Source organism: Hemitrygon akajei, chromosome 26 (assembly GCF_048418815.1).
Source record: "Hemitrygon akajei chromosome 26, sHemAka1.3, whole genome shotgun sequence".
Lineage (NCBI taxonomy): Eukaryota > Metazoa > Chordata > Chondrichthyes > Myliobatiformes > Dasyatidae > Hemitrygon > Hemitrygon akajei.
Window position 1 is genome coordinate 34892400 of NC_133149.1, and position 23162 is coordinate 34915561.

Sequence of the window (23162 nt, forward strand, 5' to 3'; positions counted from 1 at the left end):
TTTAAAGTTATGAAGTGTATGAATAAGGTAGACTGAAGGAACTTTTCCTTTTATCATAGGCAAATAAAATGAAGGGACACAGACTTTAGGGTAAGGGGGCAAGAGATTTTGAGGGATCTTCATCACACAGAATCGTGAATACCTAGAAGGCATTGCCAGAAAGATTGGTAGAAGCAGAATCACTGCTTAAGTTGCCTTGGCTTAGGAGGTTATGAGCCAAGTACTGGTAGCTGGAATTAATATGGATGGGTACTTCCTAGTTGCTGCGGATATGGGGGCTGTATGGCCTGTTTGCACGCTGAATGATTCTAATATATTATCTTCTTGCAGGCAAAGAAACGAATGGAGATCTTAGAATTGATCAAGAAACAGAGAGAGGAAAGAATACAGGTAAGAGAAATAAGTAGATGATGTACAGTCTTTTTGGAATACATGAAATAGTCTGCCTACTTGTTGTAATAGACAGCTCTGAATAAATGCACACTCACAATTTGTTGACTAAACATGACATAATAGCACAATCGTAAGTGCTGCTGTCTCATAGCTTCAGGAACCAGGGATGGTCACTGTGCTGTGTCAGCACATCCTCTCGGTGATTATGTGGGATTCCTCTGGGTCCTCTATTTTCTTCCAACATTGCATGGTAGGTTAATCCCTTCTGTAAATTAAATTTAGTTCATGGTAATTACTGGTGACCTGGTGACAGCCTGTCCTTGGGTTGGAGGCCTGTTTATGTGTGTGGGAGGGAGGAGAGGGGTTTGTTCTGTTGCTGCTGTTGTGTTTTTGTTGTTGCTTGTGTAGTTCTGCTGAGCATTGTGGACATGCAATGTTGGCACTGGAATGTCTGATGACACTTGTGGGCTGCTCCCAGAACATTCTAAGGTTCTTTTGGTTGTTAACTGTATGTTTTGTTGTGCATGTGATAGAGATATGAATCTGAATTTGTTAGGTATGTGTGAGAGAGAATTAGTTGTGTGACTGCAGCAAGAGGGAGCAATGGGGTTGCTTCCTTGGGAACAAATAAGAACTAATAAGGATTTAATAGGAAGTCATTCAGCCATTCTGTTTGTTGTTATAACCATAATTATCCTCATTTAATCACATCTTCCGTTTTTTGGAGGCACAAAAGACTGCAGATGCTGGAATCAAACAAAATACTGGAGGAACTCAACAGGTCAAGCAGCATCTGTGGGAGTGTGTATGTGGGGGGGGGGGGGGGCTGGAGGAATTGTTGAAGTTTTAGATCAAAAGCCTGCAACAGGACCGGGAGCGGAGAGAGAAGATAGTCAGTATCAAGAGGAGAGAGAGAGGTAAGACAGGAGCCAGTAGTTGGATGGTGAGTGTCCTTAATGATGGATGCCACCTTCTTGTGGCACTGCCTCTTGAAGATGTCATCATTGGTGAGGAAGGCTGTGCCTGTAATGAGCTGGCTTAGTCTACAACCTTCTGTAGCCTCTTTTGATCCTGCACATTGTAACCTTCATGCCAGTGAGAATGCTCCCCAACATTTATCTGTAGAAATTTACCAGAGTCTTTGGTGATGAACCAAATTCCCTCAAAGTCCTTATGAAGTATAGCCACTGTCATGCCTTCTTCATGATTTCATCAATGTGTTGGGCCCAAGATCAATCCTCCAAGATGCTGACACCCAGGAACTTGCAGCTGGTCACCGTTTCCACCACCGACCTCTCAATGTGTGTGTTCTCCTGACTTCCCTTTTCTGAAGTCCATAATTAGTTTCTCAGTCTTGCTGACATTGGGTGCAAAATTGTTGTTGCAACACTCTGTATCAGTAAAGTTTGCATGCTATTTAATTCTCAGTTCATTTGAAATAACACGTTCTTCAACTTAAAGTCCTCTTCAATTTATCTCTTGCTATTCATCAACAGCAAAGAAATAGTTAGAATGGGTGAGTCCATTGTCTGTTACATAGGTAAAAGGGATTTTTTTTTAGCAACCACTCTCAATTACATCAGTGAAATCGGAGAGTGCTGCGTAAGGTATTACTGGTGCAGACACATGCATTATTATTTTGTGATAAGAATATGTGGTAGCATTCTTTGAACAAGACTCTGCTTAGATTGTGACTCATGGCAACATGTATATACACTCAGTGGCCTCTTTATTAGGTACACTTGTACACCTGCTTGTTACTGCAAATATCTAATCAGTCAATCATGTGGCAGCAGTTCAAGGCATAAAAGCAGGCAGACATAGTCAAGAGGTTCAATTGTTGTTCAGACCAAACATCAGATTGGGGGGGAAAATGTGATCTAAGTGACTTCGACCATGGAATGATTGTTGGTGTCAGACGGGGTGGTTTGAGTATCTCAGAAACTGCTGATCACCTGGGGTTTTCACCTTGTTAATGAGAGCGGTCAGAGGAGAATGGCCAGACTGGTTTAAGATAACAAGAAGGAGACAGTAACTCAAATAGCCATACATTACCACAGTGGTCTTCAGAAGAGCAACTCTGAATGCACAACACGTTGAACCTGGAAGTGGATGGGCTACCGCAGCAGAAGACCATGAACCTACATTCTGTGGCCACTTTATTAGGCAGAGCACATACCTAATAAAGTGGCCACTGAGTATATGAAATGGCATGGTAAAAGTTACCCATTCTCAAGTTTGTACAGAGCTGATCTCACCCATGCATTGTGTGACTGTCTGATACCATCACGTAGTGTTCATCAGCTAAGAACCATATCCAATTTTTGGGAACATTTTAATAGAAGGGTTTTTGATTCAATATGATAATCGTTCAGTTCAGTAATCCTGAATAAATGACTGAGCCCTAGAGATCTGATGGTAGCACATGTGATCTCTGTCTATTTTGAATTGTCTTGTTTTATTCTGTTTTTCAATAATTCTCTCAATAGCAATACCTCTTAGCTAAACAGGGGAATAAGCATAACCAGAGTGATTGTTCTTGAAGGCAGTTTAATAATTTAGTATTATTTGTAAAGGCTCAACCTATTATGTTGCCTCTACAGTTGATTATCCTGAAACACATGCATGAGTGATAGCCATTTAAGAGCTGTTAGCTGCTCTAGACAAGTACTCCATCATCTGGGGCAAATGCAGGTAAAAAAAACTGAGGAAACAAAGATCCAAGTACTAATTTTTTGATCTGCTTGTTGGAATAAAAGATTAAATAGAAGAGAGATTTTTCCTCAACAAAGAAGCAATTGCACTGAAGTATGAGTTGGCTCTGCAGTCACTGTCAGCACTTTTATTGAACACCAAGATTTAGTGGAATGATTCAGAATCATGGTTTTAACAAAACCCTGAGCAAAACAGTTATCCCAGTGAAAATCAATGAATGTAATTTTCTTGAAGAAATGGTTAATTGTCTTTCCTAAAAAATATGATTTTTCATTCTGCATTTATTTCATATGTACCCATTACTGCTGCTTACAGCAAAAATGTCTGCAATGCTGAACATTCACACTATAGTCTATGGACTATTTTAATTACCTCTCATCCAAAGGCACTCCTTGGCAACGGAAAACTACTTATGAGGACACACAGCCTCTACAACTCTTTAAGTCTACTATCTACAGCCCGTGATGTTTATAAGTTTATTTTCGTGTTACATAACTGCTATAACCAAGTAAGTATTTTGGAGTATAGATAATAGAGCCCCGATAGCTGCAACAACATTGGGGTGCACACTTTAGAGTCTTCCCTGGCATGAAGATATTTATTACATTTGAGCTCCCTGAAATTGTGAAAATGTTTGAAGTACCCCTTTTGTTGGAAACAGAAGAGGACACACTCCATACCTTTCTTAAATCTGTACTAATATTTTGGGGAGATTGTCCTATGACTGTAATTATATTCTGAAAACTCTATGACATTGCCATTGCTGTGTGAATAGATTGCTGTGATTGTCGACATAGTCCTTGTAGCCATGTGAATAAATTAATTTTTTGTAATGCTTTAACTGGATTGTCAGTCCATCTGTTTTTATGAGACGATAAGATGTAGGAGCAGAATTAAGCCATTCAGCCCATCAAGTCTACTCTGCCATTCGATCATGGCTGAGTTATTTTCCCTCTTGATCCCATAACGTTTTGTTGTCCTTACTAATCAAGAGCTTAACCTCTGCTTTAAATCTATGTAATAACTTGGCCTCCACAGTTGTCTATGGCAATGAATTCCACAGATTCTGTAGTGTTCACCTGTGAGCATGTAACTGGAAACTTTTCAGATGTAAACTTGAGACACGAAGATGCTTTTGAAGCAAAATTTCATCTTTTCTCTTATTCTTGTTATTAGTGTTAAGGCATTTTTTATGAAAGCATTTTGTTATTGTTAGGATGCCCCCCCCCCCTCTACCCTGTCTCCTCCACTTCATTCAGCACTAGTCCAAAACAACCTTACCCATGCAGTCTCAACACATTTTCCAACTTCCGGTAGCTTTCTGTACCTTAGTGCTCCTGTTTGAAGATCTTTATCCTCACTTTAACTTCCTTTGTGAACACTCTCATGCAGATGGATCCTTTTACCCTCCTCTACCCTTTGCTGTACCAGCTGTTATCTACTATATATATATATAAAATCAGACACAATACATGCAGTCATCTCCAGCTGAGCCAGATTTTTCCCTGCACTATTTTGGATCTCTCCTTACTTTCGAAAACTTCTAAATATATGTAAATTTTCTAGTACCTTTCTATTACATTCCCAATTCAGCTTTTTATGAGTCATCTAAAAAAAAAGCTAAAAGTAACAAGAGCAGGATTTTTGTTCTTTCTGACCCCTTGGTACATGACTAATCTACCACCCGAACTTTCTGTTCAGGCTTTACTATCTCAAAATCTGTCAATCTTGGTCAGAAACAATATTCAATGCCTACTTATCCACAGGCCACAGGGTTAGAAAATTTCAAATACTCAAAGCCATTTCAATGATGAAATTACTCATTTTAGTTCTTCTAAAATGAAGCCTTGTTCTAGTTCTGAAGTCCCCAATTGGGAACAGCATACAATACTTCTGGCAACTTCTGTTTTCAATAATTTTATATGCTTCCCATGAGGCCATAAACTACATGTACTTAAGAATAGTAAGCACTTTTATCTGAAGTACAACAAATCTCATAACTCAGACCCCATTTACGAAGCAGTATCTGTAAATGGTGAAATATAGTCTATTTCCACATAGAGGCACAACCTCCTGTAGCTTGAATTTCACATATCAGGATGCATCATTCCATTTCTACATATTAAGGACCCGTATTGTCATGTTCTCCCAATTCCCTAGGGTAGAGTGTTGTTGTACAAGGATTTCAGTAAGGCATTTGACAAGGTACCACATGGTAGGCTTATTCAGAAAGTCAGAAGGCATGGGATCCAGGGAAGTTTGGCCAGATGGATTCAGAATTGGCTTGCCTGCAGAAGGCAGAGGGTCATGGTGGAGGGAGTACATTCAGATTGGAGGATTGTGACTAGTGGTATCCCACAAGGATCTGTTCTGGGACCTCTACTTTTTGTGATTTTTATTAACGACCTGGATGTGGGGGTAGAAGGGTGGGTTGGCAAGTTTGCAGATGACACAAAGGTTGGTGGTGTTGTGGATAGTGTTGAAGATTGTTGAAGATTGCAGAGAGATATTGATAGGATGCAGAAGTGGGCTGAGAAGTGGCAGATGGAGTTCAACCCAGAGAAATGTGAGATGGTACACTTTGGAAGGACAAACTCCAAGGCAGAGTACAAAGTAAATGGCAGGATACTTGGTAGTGTGGAGGAGCAGAGAGATCTGGGGGTACATGTCCACAGATCCCTGAAATTTGCCTTACAGGTAGATAGGGTAGTTAAGAAAGCTTATGGGGTGTTAGCTTTCATAAGTCGAGGGATAGAGTTTAAGAGACGCGATGTAATGATGCAGCTCTATAAAACTCTAGTTAGGCCACACTTAGAGTACTGTGTCCAGTTCTGGTCGCCTCACTATAGGAAGGATGTGGAAGCATTGGAAAGGGTACAGAGGAGATTTACCAGGATGCTGCCTGGTTTAGAAAGTATGGATTATGATCAGAGATTAAGGGAGCTAGGGCTTTACTCTTTGGAGAGAAGGAGGATGAGAGGAGACATGATAGAAGTGTACAAGATATTAAGAGGAATAGACAGATTGGACAGCCAGTGCCTCTTCCCCAGGGCACCACTGCTCAGTACAAAAGGACATGGCTTTAAGGTAAGGGGAGGGAAGTTCAAGGGGGATATTAGAGGAAGGTTTTTCACTCAGAGAGTGGTTGGTGCATGGAATGCACTGCCTGAGTCGGTGGTGGAAGCAGATACACTAGTGAAATTTAAGAGACTACTAGACAGGTATATGGAGGAATTTAAGGTGGGGGGTTATATGGGAGGCAGGGTTTGAGGGTCGGCACAACATTGGGGGCCGAAGGGCCTGTAATGTGCTGTACTATCCTATGTTCTATGTTCTATGTTCTAAGATGCTGGTCAGGCTATATTTGAAACATTATGTTCAGGTTTTGATTATCCTGCGATAGGAAAGATGGTATTAAACTGGAAAAAGTGCAGAAATGATTTTCAAAGATGTTGCCAGGACTTGAGAGAGAGGTTGGAAGGTTGAATTTTATTTCTTGGAGTGTAAGAAGCTCAGAGATAATCTTATGGTGGTGCATAAAATCTTGAGGGGGCATAGATGGAGTGTATGCACTCAGTCTTTTTCTCGGGGCTGGGGAATCAAGAACTAGCAAGCATAGGTTCAAGGTGGAAGGTTTAATAGAACTTAAAGAGCAACTTTTTCACCCAGGGAGTGGTCAGTATATGGAATGAGCTGCTAGAGAAAGTAGTTGAGTCAGGTACAGTAACAACTTTTAAAAGACAGTTGTACAAGTGCATGAATTGGAAGAGGCTTACAAGGTTATAGGCTAAACAATGGCAAATAGGACTGGCTTGGATCGGCATTTTCGTAAGCCTGGGTCAATTGGCTGAAGGGCCAATTTCCATACCGTATGACTCCTTGAAGATACCTACCCATCATTTTGATGAAGCATCAGTTTAGTAGTAGTTCTTTAAAAAGCTGAATATGAATACTCAAGTCATTTAAATTTTCTCTTTTATAGAAAGAACAATTGGCTCTTCCATACAAGCCAAAGAAAATCATGCCAACACTACCGTAAGTGTGTGTTGATGTTACAGTAAATAAGTATTTAATTAATGTTATGCTGTCATATTATGAACAAATAAGATACTTTTTTCATTTCCTTTCACTTTACATTTTACTTGAGAAATCAAATGTATAGTGGTGCTAGAAAGTTTATGAACCCTGTAGAATATTCTCTATTTCTGCATAAATATAATATAAAATGTTATCAAATCTTCACTGTCCTAAAACTAGATAAAGGGAGCCCAATTATACAAGTAACACAAAATATTATATTTGTTCAATTATTTATTGAGAAAAATTATCCAAAATTACATATATTTGTTGGGAAAAGTATGTGAAACTTTGCTTTCAGTCACTGACGTGACCCCCTTGCAGAGCAATAACTTCAACCAAATGTTTTTGGTAACTGTTGATCAGTCCTGCGCATCAACTTGGAGGAATTTTAGGCCATTCCTCCTTACAAAACTGCTTCCACTCTGGGATGTTGGTGAGCTTCCTTGCATGACCTGCTTGCTTCAGGTCCTTCTGCTACATTTCTATAGAATTAAGGTCAGGACTTTGACTTGGCCATTCCAAAATACAAATTTTCTTCTTTTTAAACCATTCTCTTGTTGATTTAATCTTGTGTTTTGGATCATTGTCTTGCTGCATTATCCAACTTCTATTAAGCTTCAGGTGACGGACTGCAAACCTGACATTCTCCTGTAAAACATCTTGATACAATTTTGAATACATAGTTCCCTCAATGATTGCAAGCTCTGCAGGCCCTGAGGCAGTAAAGCAGCCCTAAACCATGATGCTCCTTCCACCATGCTTCACAGTTGGATGAGGTCTTGGTGTTGGAGTGCAGTGTCCCTTTTTCTCCAAACATAGTAATATACACTTTTGCCAAGAATTTCAACTTTAGTCTCATCTGTCCACAGAACATTGTCCCAGAATCATTGTAGAACATCTAGGTGGCCTTTTGTAAACTTGACACATGTAGCAATTTTTTTTGGAGAGCAACACATATACAAAATGCTTGAGGTACTCAGCAGGCCAGGCAGCATCTATGGAAAAAGTGCAGTTGATGTTTCGGGCCGAACGCTCCCTGGCCTGCTAAATTCCTCCAGCATTTTGTGTGTGTTGCTCAGACTTCCAGCTTCTGCAGATTTTATTTTCTTTGCGCTTTTTTGGAGAGCAGTAGTTTCCTCCGTGGTGTCCTTCCATGAACACCATTCTTGTTCAGTGTTTTTCTTATGGTGGACACATGAACAGAGACTTTAGCAAGTTCTAGAGAGTTCTGTAGGCCTTTTGCTGTTACCTTTAGATTCTTTTTCACCTTCTTCAGCATTGCACGTTGTGTTCTTGGTGTCATTTTTGCAGAATGGCCACTCCTAGGGAGAGTCACAACGGCACTGAGTTTCCTTCATTTGTAGACAATTCATGTATCTCTACAATTCTTCTTCCAAGGTCCTCTGAAAGTTGTTTTGATCGAGGCATGGTGCACATAAACAGATCGTTCTTGAGAAGAACAGGCTCTGTCAGTAACCTGACTTTGTGTGTCTTTTTTATAGGGTAGGACACCACTACAACCCACAGCTCCAATCTCATTGATTGGAACACCTGACTCCAAATAGCTTTTGTAGAAGGCATTACCTCAGAGGTTCACATATTTTTTCCAATAAATACATGTAATATTGGATCATTTTTCTCAATAAATGAATGAACATGTCTAATGTTTTTTGTGTTATCTATTTAATTGGGTTCTCTTTATCTAGTTTTAGGACTTACGTGAAGAACTGATCACATTTTAGATCATATTTATGCAGAAATAGAGAAAATTCTACAGGGTTCACAAACTTTCTAGCACCACTGTGGCAGTGTTTCTACATTGTTCACATCTGAAACTTGGTTCTTTAAACCAGTGGAAGTTAAGTTCAGAAATACAATCCAAAACACAGTCACAAGAAGATTGTGTGTTCTGTGTTAACGACCATCATATAGCCATGTTTGCTGAGGTATCATGTGTAGCTGGAACTTTGAACAAAACTGCCAACTTCAACCTTTCAGTCATTGTCTCTTCAGACTTCCATAATGCTTTGATTTTCATTGAAAATGAATTGCATATCACACAGCTACTGGTTCACTTTCCAAGCATCCCTCTTTAATTGTATGTACTTCCCTTTTTTGCTATGCCTGCCCATATTTCTGACTCTATGTCACTATGAAGATAGCCATCTCAATAATAATGTACATTTCCCTCTGTGTGTATTACTCTTCTGTCCTCTTTTATCAATCTAAAGATGCTGAGGATTTTCTATGTTGAATTTCCCCATGGGGATGAATAAAGTATCTATCTATCTATCTATCTATCTATGCTATGATACTTCATTCAGATGACAGTTTTGAACTGCCACACTGAACTTTTAATCTGGGAATATCAAGTTAGCAGCCTGTCCACTCACAATATTTGTACTGGTTTCTGAGGTCAGGCAGCCTTGTCTTGGATCCCCAGAGAAAGTGGCCAGCTCACTTCAGGACCTTCTATTAGAGTGGAAAATTATGATTGCCTAATCCTTTCGTGTTTGGAGGTTGAGAAGGGCTAATAATGTAATTCCTTCCTCCTTTTCAGAAGGATGTATCATAAGCAGAATGGCAGAATTGCTTTATAGACCTACAGTTGCTTAATGTTTCAGAAATTCATAACCCTAGGGGCTATGTGCTTGGGAAATTCTAGGAAGTTTCAAGAGTAGGTTAAATGGTCAGCACAGCGTTGTGGGCTGAGGGGCCTGTAATGTGCTGTAGATTTCTATGTTCTTAAATCAGCATTGAACATTGCATTAATTTAATTAATATGGTAAATATGTTTTCAGTTCAACAATTTCCCACAGAATGAGTCTCAGATGAACAATACTATTTACATCAAGTCCCACTGAAAGAGCAGTTTTGGGATTCTCAATTCCCTCTCCATTCTGCATCCTCAGATTGAGGAAAGGCAGACTCATCAAAGCAAAACAAGTACCTAATAGCTATAGTTTCTTCCAAAACCCAAGTGGGTAAATGTAGCAATGTATACTTTGGGATGATTCAAAATAAAATTTGTTTTCATTTCCTTACCCTGTGCTTACCTCGGTTGAAATATCAAAGTTCAAGGTAAATTTATTATCAAAGTACATATATGTCACCATACCCAACCCTGAGATTCATTTTCTTGTGGACATACTCAATAAATCGATAGAATAATAAGCATAACAGACTCAAATGAAAGACCACCCAACTTGGGTGTTTGACCAGAGTGTAAAAGACAACAACCTGTGCAAATACAAAAAGAAAGAAATAATAATAATAAATAAATACACAATAAATATTGAGAACATGAGATAAAAGTCCTTGAAAGTGAGTCCATTAGTTGTGGGAACAGTTCAGTGACTGGGCCCAGCACAAGTCCTCCAAAATAATAACACCAAGGAATTTAAAGTTGCTGACCTTCTCCACCTTTGATCCTCTGATGAGGACTGGCTCATGGTCCTCTGGCCTCCTCCTCCTGAAATCAATAATCAGCTCCTTGGTCTTGCTAACTTTGAGTGAGAGGTTGTTGTTGTGGCACCACTCAGCCAGACTTTCAATCTCCCTCCTATATCCACTTGGAAAACCATGCCTATCTTCAAACTTTCTGCACTGGGCAGAGAACTAATCAGTTGATGCTCTTGATTTGCCTAGAGTGACTCATACTGAAAAATTAAGTGTTAACATTTAGCACAGCCATCGTAAATTTTGAATTTAGTCCAGGCACTTCATGAATAACTTACAGGTGGGACACAAAATTGCAGCAGATTCTTATCCACAAAAGCCACCCTCCTCCCCACCCACCCAGGAATTCTATGTATGCTGAAAAACAGGATTGTCTTCAGATCCTCCTGAATTGTGCAAAATTATCTTTTAAGATGAAGGCTAAACTGAGAACTTACTAGAATCAGCATTTTGTAACTAATAAGATTTGGATGGATTAATTGGAAAATTGTTTTCAAGTGAGGACTCACTAACAGATTATGAGCAAAGTACTGTATTACACTATCTTTTATATCTTAACATTAAATATGTCAGCTTATCTTTCACCAACACTGCACTGGCCCTGGATCAGAGATCACATTGAAATGACAGTATGATGCCCTTAGGGTAGTGGTAAGCCCCCTCATTGTGATTCATTGTTGCAGTTTGGCATCTGTGGCCCACTATTGGCAATCAGGGCCTGCAGCTTTTAGCAGGAACACTCATAATCAGAATCTGACATGACTTAACAAGCATTGCTAAGATATATTGATCAGTAGCTCCATAGAGAGATTGAATTGTGCTTTGTCATAAATAAGCAAGGCTATGTGTTTGTTTTGGCTAGCTGTATCTCTCCATTCCCCCATACCCCCACGTTATTTACTTGTTGATAGATACAACATGGAGCGGGCCTTTCTAGCCCAGAGCCACACTGCCCAACAACCCACCATGCTACCATGGTGCCCATATTATTCTTTGAGTAGATGCAGTTTTACTATGATCCAAATGTGAAAACACTATGATCCATGATGAGATATTCCGTAGTATTTGCTATGGATTCTCCCAGCAGGCAACAGCCATCATATAAGCTGAATTAAAATAAAATGATGTTGACAATGTCATCACTGAAATGGCTGAAACAACCCTCGGTAGCTTAAGGGTGAATATTCCATATAAAGTAGACTACCAAGAAGGTGTTATAATTGAAGCATGAACAACCCAGACAAGCTATTTAAAAAATGGCACTGCTCTAGACAGGAGACTGCATGTGCTGGTATCTGGAGGAACTCAGCAGCTTGAGCAGCACCTGTGGAGGCAAAATGATGGCTGATGTTTTGGTTCAAGACCCTGCATCATGGCTGTGAGTGAAGAGGGCAGATGGCCAGTATAAAGAAATGAGGGGAAGGGATGAGGTAGGTGATAGATGGACCAAGGAGGGATGAAGGATGACTGTCAGATAGAGCCAGATAGGGGAGAGGGAGGGGTGGAGTTGGGAAACAGAGGCAGGTGGGTGATAGGTGGAAGCAGATGAAGAAAAAAATGAAGTCAGGTGATGGGAGAGAAGGGTGAAGCTGGAGACAGGCTGGGGGTGATAAGCAGCAACAAAAGATAGATAGACATTTTATTGATCCCAAAGAAAATTTCAGTGTTGCAGTAGCATTACAAGTGCACAGATACAGTTGGCCCTCCTTATCCGCGGATTCTGCATGCGTGGATTCAACCAACCACAGATCGGGAAACCCCGGAAGTTCTCTCTCCAGTGCTCGTTGTTTGAGCATGTACAGACTATTTTTTCTTGTCATTATTCCCTAAACAATACAGTATAACAACTATTTACATAGTATTTACATTGTATTAGGTATTATAAATAATCTAGAAATGACTTAGAAGTACAGGCAGTCCCTGGATTATGAAGGAGTTCCATTCCTGAGTCCGTCTTTAAGTTGGATTTGAAGTCGGAACAGGTACATCCGATATTATTTAGCGTCAGTTAGTCAAACGTTTTTCTTAGTATATAGTACATATTTTACCTTTCTATGCATATAAGACACTTAAGAAACATACGTATTTCAATAATTAAACTACTGCGTTGCTTAGTAATGTAGCTTTCATCGGGGCAGGGCCTTTCACATTCTCCATTAAAATTGTTCCAATCGTTGACCGACTGTAGCCTAACGCTTTTCAAATGACCGATGGCGTTTCACCTCTTTCCGATGGCTTTATTACTTCCACCTTATTTTCAATCGTGATTGTGATTATTTTCGTGAACAGAAACACCGCGGATTCAGAGCTGCACCGCCAGGTCCTAATGTCCACTGCACGTTAAATGAAGTTCGGGGTTCCGCTGGGTCCTAAAGACCACCGCACTGAGACAGGTTAAATAAGGCACTTGAGCATCTGCGTTTTTTGGTATCCACGGGGGGTCCCAGAACCAATCCCCCGCGGATAAGGAGGGCCGACTGTATACAAATGTATAAATATTAGAAGAGAAGTAATAAAGAATAAAAATAAGTTACCTCAAACAGTCTAACAAAAGCAGGTCATCACTTCCTCGGCTATAGGTTGGCTCATTATGGAGCCTAATGGCCGAGGGTAAGAATGACCTCATATAGCGTTCTTTGGGGCAGTGCAGTCGTCTTAATCTACTACTAAAAGTGCTCCTCTGTTCAGCCAAGGTGGCATGCAGAGGGTGAGAAATATTGTCCAGAATTGCCAGGATTTTCCGTAAGGTCCTTTATTCTATCACAGCCTCCAGTGTGTCCAGTTTGACTCCTATAACAGAGCCAATCTTTCTAATCAGTGTATTGAGCCTGTTGGCATCACCCGTGTTGATGCCATTGCCCCAGCACACCACCGCATAGAAAATTGTACTGGCGACAACAGACAGGTGGAACATATGAAGGAGAGGCCTGCATATTCCAAAGGACCCCAATCTCCTCAGGAATTAGAGGCGACTCTGGCCCTTCTTGTACGCAGCCTCTGTGTTGGTACTCCACTCAAGTCTGTCATCCAGATGGACCCCATGTACTTGTAGGTCCTCACCACATCCACGTCCTCACAACTCTGGCAGGGTCTACAAGACATTACTTCCTACAAAGCGAAACCGAATAGTATGAATGGCAGAGATGCTTCACTATCAGATGAACTCAATGCCTACTATGCACACTTTGAAAGGAAGAACACAACTACAGCTGTGAAGATCCCTGCTGCACCTGATGACCCTGTGATCTCTGACTCAGAGGCCGATGTTAGGCTGTCTTTATAGAGAGTGAACCCTCGCAAGGTGGAAGGTCCCGATGGAGTACTTGGTAAGGCTTTGAAAACCTGTGCCAACCAACAAGCAGGAGTATTCAAGGACATTTTCAACCTCTCACTGCTACGAGCAGAAGTTCCCACTTGCTTCAAAAAGGCAATAATTATTCCAGTGCCTAAGAAGAATAAAGTGAACTGCCTTAATGACTATCGCCCGGTAGCACTCACATCGACAGTGATGAAATGCTTTGAGAGGTTGGTTATGACTAGACTGAACTCCTACCTCAGCAAGGACCTGGACCCATTGCAATTTGCCTATTGCCACATTAGGTCGACAGCAGACACAGTCTCAATGGCTCTCCACATGGCTTTAGACCACCTAGACAACACAAACACCCGTGTCAGGATGCTGTTCATCGACTGTAGCTCAGCATTTAATACCATCATTTCCACAATCCTGATTGAGAAGTTGCAGAACCTGGGCCTCTGTACCTCCCACTGCAATTGGATCCTCGACTTCCTAATTGGAAGACCACAGTCTGTGTGGATTGATGATAACATCTCTTCCTCGCTGAGATCAACACTGGTGCACCTCAGGGGTGTGTGCTTAGCCCACTGCTCTACTTTCTGTATACCCATGACTGTGTGGCTAGGCATAGCTCAAATACCATTTATGAATTTGTTGATGATACAACCATTGTTGGTAGAATCTCAGGTGGTGACGAGATGGCATACAGGAGTGAGATACACCAACTAGTGGAGTGGTGTCGTAGCAACAACATGGCACTCAATGTCAGTAAAACGAAAGAACTGATTGTGGATTTCAGGAAGGGTAAGATGAAGGAACACATACCAATCCTCATAGAGGGATCAGAAGTGGAGAGAGTGAGCAGTTTCAAGTTCCTGGGTGTCAGGGTCTCTGAGGATCTAACCTGGTCTCAACATATCAATGCAGTTATAAAGAAGGCAAGACAGCGACTATACTTCATTGGAAGTTTGAAGAGATTTGGCATGTCAACAAACACACTCAAAAATTTCTGTAAATGTACAAAAACTTCTATAGATGTACCATGGAGAGCGTTCTGACAGACTGCATCACTTTCTGGTATGGAGGGGCTACTGCAGAGGACCGAAAGAAGCTGCAGAGGGTTGTAAATCTAGTCAGCTCCATCTTGGGCACTAGCCTACAAAGTACCCAGGACATCTTTAGGGAGTGGTGTCTCAGAAAGGCAGTGTCCATTATTAAGGGCCCTTTTCTCACTGTTACCATCAGGTGGGAGATACAGAAGCCTGAATGCACACACTCAGCGATTCAGGAACAGCTTCTCCCCCTCTGCCATCCAATTCCTAAATGGACATTGAAGCTTTGAACACTACCTCACTTTTTTTAATATACAGTATTTCTGTTTTTGCACATCTTTTAAAATATATTCAATATACATAATTAATTTACTTGTTTATTTATTATGTTTTATTTTATTTATTATTATTTCTCTCTCTGCTAGATTATGTATTGCATTGAACTGCTGCTGCTAAGTTAACAATTTTCACATCACATGCCAGTGATAATAAACCTGATTCTGATTCTAATTCTGATTGAATAGTAACAGGGAGCAGTGCAGGCGTAGTCTTCCTAAAGTCCATTGCCATCTCCTTTTTCTTACTGATGTTGAGCTACAGATGTTTTGTTTGACAAAGTCCTCCACCAGGGCCCTGTATTCATCCTCCTTTTATACACGCAACAAAGGCCATCAGTGCTAGAATCTGGTGAAAATTGGAGCTATTGAGTAAGAGATGAAGGCAGATAGAACTAGATAGGCACCGGAATCCAGTGGTTAAAATGTGTAGGGAGGAGGTGAATGGAATCAGGAAGGAGACAAAATTGTGATGGGAATTCCTCCAGCATCTTGTGTACGTTGTCCAAAAATGGACTGGAGGTGGATCAAAAGGAGGGAGACAGAGGGAGAGGGAGAAATGGAGGAAGTAAAGATGATCTGAAATTGGAAAATTCAGTGTTCATACCATTGGGTTGTAGACTATGCTATGTTCATATCATCTACAATTGAGCTGCCTCTATCAACACATCTTCTCCTCCTACCTCTCTCTATCTGTCAGTTATCCTTCACCCCTCCTCAATCTACCTATCATCTACTGGCTCCTGTCTCACCCCTCCTCCTCTCCTCTTTATACCAGCTACCTTCTCTCTGCACTCACAGTCTTGATGCAAGGTCTCAATCTGAAACATCAACAATTTTTCCTCCAAAAGATGCTGCATAACCCCTGCACTATGTTCTAATAAGCTAGGCATCCCAGTTAGTCTATGCATAATAAGCTAGGCACCCAATAAAGGAGAAACAAGTTCACTCACAACTCTGTGTTCAGCTGAATGTTGATGTGACAGTCATGGATAAGCAGCTTGTTGATACCTACTGACTCAGTTCATATGTGAAAAATATTCATTTGGACAAGGTAATTAGTAATTCTAATCTTGTTACCCCTATTTCACCCAAAGAGGGAATTTATATCTCATAACCCAAAGACTCTTTACTATCTAAAAAAAGTATTTCAAGATAAAGTAAGTTGTGTGACGTGGAATTCCAAATCTGGTGAAGAGGACTATTGACATATTGTGGTTTTGCAGGCCTACAAGGATGTCTATCTTTCTTTCAATTTCTACAATGATTTGTTGGAAATTAGCAAATTTGCAGATGACACAAAGCTGGGTGGCAGTGTGAAATATGAGGAGGATGTTAGGAGAATGCAGGGTGACTTGGACAGGTTGGGTGAGTGGGCAGATGCAGTTTAATGTGGATAAATGTGAGGTTATCCACTTTGGTGGCAAGAACAGGAAGGCAGGTTACTATCTGAATGGTGTCAAGTTAGGAAAAGGGGAAGTACAATGAGATCTAGGTGTTCTTGTACATCAGTCACTGAAAGTAAGCATGCAGGTACAGCAGGCAGTGAAGAAAGCTAATGGCATGTTGGCCTTTATAACAAGGGGAGTTTAGTTTAGGAGCAAAGAGGTCGTTCTGCAGTTGTACAGGGCCCTGGTGAGACCACACCTGGAGTATTGTGTTCAGTTTTGGTCTCCAAATTTGAGGAAGGACATTCTTTCTATTGAGGGAGTGCAACGTAGGTTCACGAGGTTAATTCCTGGGATGGTGGGACTGTCATATGTTGAAAGATTGGAGCAACTGGGCTTGTATACACTGGAATTTAGAAGGATGAGAGGGGATCTGATTGAAACATGTAGAATTATTAAGGGATTGGACATGCTAGAGGCAGGAAACATGTTCCTGATGTTGGGGGAGTCCAGAACCAGAAGCCACAGTTTAAGAATAAGGGGTAGGCCATTTAGAATGAAGTTGAGGAAAAACTTTTTCACTCAGAGGATCTATGGAATACTCTGCCTCAGAAGGCAGTGGAGGCCAATTCTCTGGATACTTTTAAGAAAGAATTAAATAGAGCTCTTAAAGATGGCGGAGTCAAGGGATATGAGGAGAAGGCAGGAACGGGGTACTGATTGTGGATGATCAGCCATGATCACATTGAATGGTGGTGCTGGCTCGAAGGGCCGAATGGCCTACTCCTGCACCTATTGTCTATTGAAAAGTTTTCAATTTTGAACTGTGTCACACATAATACTGTATATACTCATATTTCCTAATATCAGTATGAGGGGTCAAAGGTATAGAACTGCATGTTAGACAGACAGTAGGCCTAGACAGGGAACAGTTCGGTGCTCAACTGTTTTACTAACCATCTGTTTACTTCCAGAGAGCCTGCCTGCCCAGATTTCAGTAATGAGGCTCAGGAGACTTACCAAGCTCTGAGGCAGTTTGACTGAATGTTAAGAAAATCTTCTGGAGACAGAGATAACTCAAGGAAAAATGAACAACTTACTTCAAGTTAATAAACAGTTGTTTCCTTAAACTGTAACTAATTTGGCTTTTTAGTTGTCTCTGTTGTACCTTTTCTAATTTGATAACTTCTCTCTTCAGTGCCTAGCTAGTACAAACCTGCAGAGATACTCATGTCTGAGCAACTGATATGATTTATTTTGAGCTTACTGTTCCAAGAGAAATCACCACAGCAGTCTAGGGCATCATGGTAGTGCAGTGGTTAGTGCGATGCTATTACAGCTCGGAGTTCGGAGTTCAATTTCGGTGCTGTCTGTAAGGAGTTTGTAGGTTCTTCCCCTGACCATGTGGGTTTCTTCCAGGTGCTCCAGTTTCCTCCCACAGTCCATAGATGTAGGTTAATTGGTCATTGTAAATTGTCCTATGATCTGGCTAGTGTTAAATAGGTGGGTTGTTGGGTGGCACAGCTCATTGGGCCAGAAGGGCCTGTTCCATGCTGTATCTCTAAATAAAATAATTCAGGTCAGATTATGCAACTTTTCGTGTACAAATCTTACATAGAAGTAGTTTGTACAGGTTAGACCATGAACAGCTTGAGTCACACATGAAGCATTTTCTCCATTACTATTAACATTTTGAGCTTTTGGGTGCAACCTACAACCATTGTTAATCACTCAAAAATAGGAGCACATCAATCAGGTTACAGCAAGGAGATGGCATCCTTCAATGTGATGTGGATGTCTTACAAAAGAACATTAAGGTTTGAATAAGCTTTCTTTTCAAATCTTTTTATTATTATTATTCAAAAATAGCACAAGTACATCGAAGTAACAACATTTACAATGCCTCATAAAAGAGGAAATTATCTTAAGGATTGAAAATTTTGTGAATAAAAAAAACCCTACTAAGCAAGAAAAGCGAGGAAGAAAAGGCTTGAATAAGCTATTGGTTGTTTGAGCCTGTTTCGCCATTAAATAAAAATCACAGCTTCTACCTCAGCTCCATTTTCCATCACTATCCCCATATCCCCTGATTTTCTAAGATGCAAAGAGTAATTTTAGTTTTGCAATTGTGCAAAACAGGTGACAACAAATTTACATTCATTTTACATTACTATCAATCCTGCTTCTCTTTTCCATAGGTTTGCCATCTATATTCATGGAACTAGTAGCACTGTAATGCCCCTAACAGAGTGAAACATGCAAGCTTAATGTCTGGTCTGCACTGATGTTTTTATTATTATCAAGAGGAAATGTTGGTTAGAATTTCTACAATGTCTATTTTCCCCTGATTTGAAAATGTGGAGTTTAGAGAAGTGTTATATTTTAAGAGCCTTGACAGCTATCTGAGAAGGTACAAAGAAAAGTTTATCTCTTACTGACAGAACCCTACTTGTAGAGTGCATTAATAACCCCAAGGAAAACCCCAGACAATGATGGCAAACAACAATTGAGAATTTAAGTTAATACTCCTAGTGATTGAAAATCATGAATTACAAGAACTAGGAAGAAAGCAAATGAACCACAAAATACTTAAAATATCCATAATCCCTTAACTGGATTTCAGTTCATAACTGACGCTGAGGTGTGTACCTATGATTCAGTGCTTCAATATTTAGTTCTGAGGTGGAAAGTGAAAGGTTTGAGCCCATTTTAAAACCTTATTCCATTATTTAGGCTCCCCGCAGGCAGTACTGTGGGAAAGTTAAATAATCAAAGATGTTAAATGTCTGCTGATTAAAAGTCACTCGAACTTTTGAGTTTGTACTGGCTCTCAGACCAGTCCCATTCTCTTCAAAGTGCTGAGGCTATGTTGAACATTCACAAATAAACATTTCAATTAAACATTAGTCTGAAGCCAAATCTGCTACCTCAAGATTTCATTGTATGTTTCAATGTAAACATGACATATAAAGCTAATCTTAAAGCATCCAATTCAAAAATAGACATGGGAATTCTCCTCGTATGCTGGACAAGTTAATACCTCAACCAGAGGCACAAAACAATATCTGATCATTCAATTTATTGCTTAGTATACCAAATTTGTCTACAAAACTGTAATAACTAGACTTTGAAAGAACTTTCAGTGTCTGAAATACATTGAAATATCCTGAATATGCTCCTGATTAAATTCTGCCCTGCACCTCATGATGAATCTGAGCCAGAAATCAAAGATAAAGACAGATTAGCTTTATTTGTCACATGAACATTGAAACATCGAAACACACAGTGAAAAACATTGTCTTGCGTCAATGACCAACACAGTCCGAGGATTGAGCTGGGGGCAGCCTGCAAGAGTCACCATGCTTCTGGTGCCAACATAGCATACCCATAACTCACTAAACCCAACCCTAATCATATGTCTTTAGAATGTGGAAGGAAAACAAATCACCCAGAGGAAACTGATGGTGGTCATGGGGAGAACATACCAACTCCTTACGGACAAGAAATGGACCCTGATTAGTGATTTGTGGCACTATAAAATATTGTATAAACTGCTACACTATTATACTGCCCTTTAACGTTGGTCACTTTTATCAGCAGCAATGATGTTATTCTAATTTCAATAATCCTATGTTTATATGTCATCATTAGGATACTTCTGAAAGAGAGAATATAAACATACATTCTCTCCCTTTCTGACCTACTTGGAAATACCCCCAGCAAATCCAATTGGTAAAACATTTTCGAGCCCTCATGATTGATAGTGGCATAACCTATGTTAGTCCCACAAAACACATGCTCTCATGTGGTATGTATACAAAAACCAAGCCATAATTACAGTTGTAATTAAATTCTAATTTACAACTGGGAACAAATGTTTTGGAAAGCTTGCCAATTATGAAATGCACTGGAGAGCATTAATGGTGCTCACATTCTTAGGTTGTAAATACTGTTAGTGATGCAACATTTAATGCACTTCCCTGGTTGCCCTAAGAAGGTGGTGGTGGTCCTTTTTCTTGAGTAATTACAATTCCTTATTAGTCAACACCTAACTATGTTGATGTGGCTTTGGAGAAACCCAGGTCAGATGCAGAGTTAGGGTGGCAGGTTTACTTCTACAATTTGAAGTCAGTGAATCTGGAAGTCGAGGCCTGCCTGATGGTCGAAGCCCCTGAGTCATCGTGTCAGAAATCGATGGTTGAATATCTGCTGCTGAAGTCTGCAAGTCCACTGGAGGCTCGGAGGCAGCCTGTCTGTGTGTGAGTGAGTGGGAGGGAGGAAAGGGACTTTTAAGACCATAAGATATAGGAGCAGAATGAGGCCAATTGGTCCGTCGAGTCTGCTCCACCATTTCATCATGGCTGGTTCAATTTTCCTCTTGGCCCCAATCTCCTGCCTTCTCCCCGAATCCCTTCATGCCCTGACCAATCAAGAATCTATTAAAATATATTAAAAATCTATTAAAATATCTGCCTTAAATATACATAAAGACTTGGCTTCCACAGCTGCCAATGGCAAAGAATTCAACAGATTCACCACTCTCTGGCTAAAGAAATTCATCAAGTCCATTCTAAAAGGATGACTCTCTATTTTGAGGCTGTGTCCTCCAGTTTTAGACTCTCCCACCATAGGAAACATCCACTCTATCAAGGCCTTTCGCCATTCAATAGGTTTCATTGAGGTCACCCCTCATTCTTCTGAATTCCAGTGAATACAGGCCCAGAGCCATCAAATGCTCTTCATATGACAAACCATTTAATCCTGAAGTCTTTTTGTTTTGTTTTCTTCATGTTGTGTTGTTGTTATTGAGTGGTGACACTTGTGGGCTGACCCCAGCACATAGAGTAGTCATAGAACACTCCAGCACAGAAACAGGCCCTTCTGCCTATCTAGTCATGCCAAACCATTAATCTGCCTAGTCCCATTGACCTGCACGCGGGCCATAGCCTCCTATGCCCCTCTCAAACATGTACCTATCCAAATTTCTCTTAAATGTTGAAACCAACCCAGCATCCACTATTTGCATTGCCTGCTCGGTCCACACTCTCACCACCCTCTGAGTGAAGAAGTTCTCCTTCAGCATTTCACCTTTCAATCTTAATCCATGACCTCTAGTTTTAATCTCACGAAACCTCAGTGAAAAAGGCTGCTTGCATTTATATCTATACTCCTTACAATTTTGTATAACTCTATCAAGTGTCCCCTCAGTCTTCTACATTCTAGGGAATAAGGTCCTAATTTATTTGACATTCCTCTCTAATTCAGATCTTCAAGGCCCGGCAACATCCTTGTAAATTTACTCTGCACCCTTTCAATCTTATTTACATCTTTCCTGTAGGTGGTGACTGAAGCTGGACATATTACTCCAGATTTGGCCTCAGCAATGTCTTATACAACTTCAACATAACATCCCAACTCCTTTACTCAATACATTGATTTATGAAGGCCAATGTGCCAAAAGCTTTCTTTACAACTCTATCTACCTGTGACACTACTTTCAATGAATTATGAAACTGTATTCCCACATCCCCCTGTTATACTGTACTCCTCAGTTCTCTACCACTCACTGTGCAAGTCCTACGCTGGTTGGTGCTCCCAAAGTGCAACACCTCACATTTACTGCATTCAATTCTGTCTTTTTTTCCAGCTGGTCCAGCTCCTACTGCAAGCTTTGATAGTCTTCCTCACTGTCTACTACATCCCCAGCCTTGGGGTCATCTGCAAATTTGCTCATCCAGTTTACCACAATATCATCCAGATCATTGATATAGATGACAAACAACAATTGATCCAGCACCAATCCATGCGACACACCACTAGACACAGGCCTCCAATCAGAGAAGGAACTATCTACTACTACTCTCTGGCTTCTTCCACAAAGCCAATGTTTAATCCAATTTACTACCTCATCTTTCATGCCAAGTGACTGAGACCTTCTTGACCATCCTCCCATGAGGGATTTTGTCAAAGGCCTTTCTTGAAGTCCATGTAGACAACATCCACTGCCTTGCCTTGATCAACTTTCCTTGTAACTTCCTCGAAAAACTCTGTAAAATTGGTTAGACATGGTCTACCATGCACAAAGCCACGTTGACTGTCCTGAATCAGTCCGTGTCTTTCCAAATACTGATATATCTGGTCCCTTAGAATACCTTTCTCACTACTGATGCCAGACTCAGTGGTCTATAATTTCCTGGCTTATTCTTAGAGTTTTTCTTAAACAACGGAACAACATTAGCTACCCTCCAATCCTCTGGAACTCACCTATGGCTAAGGATGTTTTAAATATCTGTGCTCAGCAATGTTCCCTCTAAGGTGTGTGCATGTGCACACATCTTTTGCTATAGGCGCACAAAGGAATGTAAACGGCGCACAAAAGGTTGTCATCCTCTATCTCACTGGAATGTTAAGTATATTTCACGATCATACACAATCACATTTC

At 40.5% G+C, this 23162-nt stretch overlaps 2 protein-coding genes across 8 annotated transcripts in view; one reads left to right on the plus strand and one right to left on the minus strand.

The window, feature by feature from the left end:
- Positions 1–10691, minus strand: part of LOC140716861 (maternal B9.10 protein-like) — an 80246-nt gene extending 69555 nt beyond the window's left edge. Inside the window, exon 1 of the mRNA XM_073029847.1 lies at positions 10603–10691. The gene's annotated coding sequence lies outside the window, so the exon portion shown is untranslated. The remainder of the gene's footprint in view (positions 1–10602) is intronic.
- Positions 1–23162, plus strand: part of hoatz (HOATZ cilia and flagella associated protein) — a 72595-nt gene that overhangs the window by 41219 nt on the left and 8214 nt on the right. For 3 of the 7 annotated variants that reach the window (XM_073029853.1, XM_073029849.1, XM_073029850.1), the window contains exons 4-5: positions 331–390; positions 7091–7143. In XM_073029853.1, coding sequence (XP_072885954.1) covers positions 331–390; positions 7091–7143 — 113 coding nt within the window. Of the gene's footprint in view, positions 1–330; positions 391–7090; positions 7144–17694; positions 17851–23162 lie in introns of those variants that run through there. The other 4 variants (XM_073029851.1, XM_073029852.1, XM_073029854.1 and 1 more) reach the window with 2 other exon arrangements.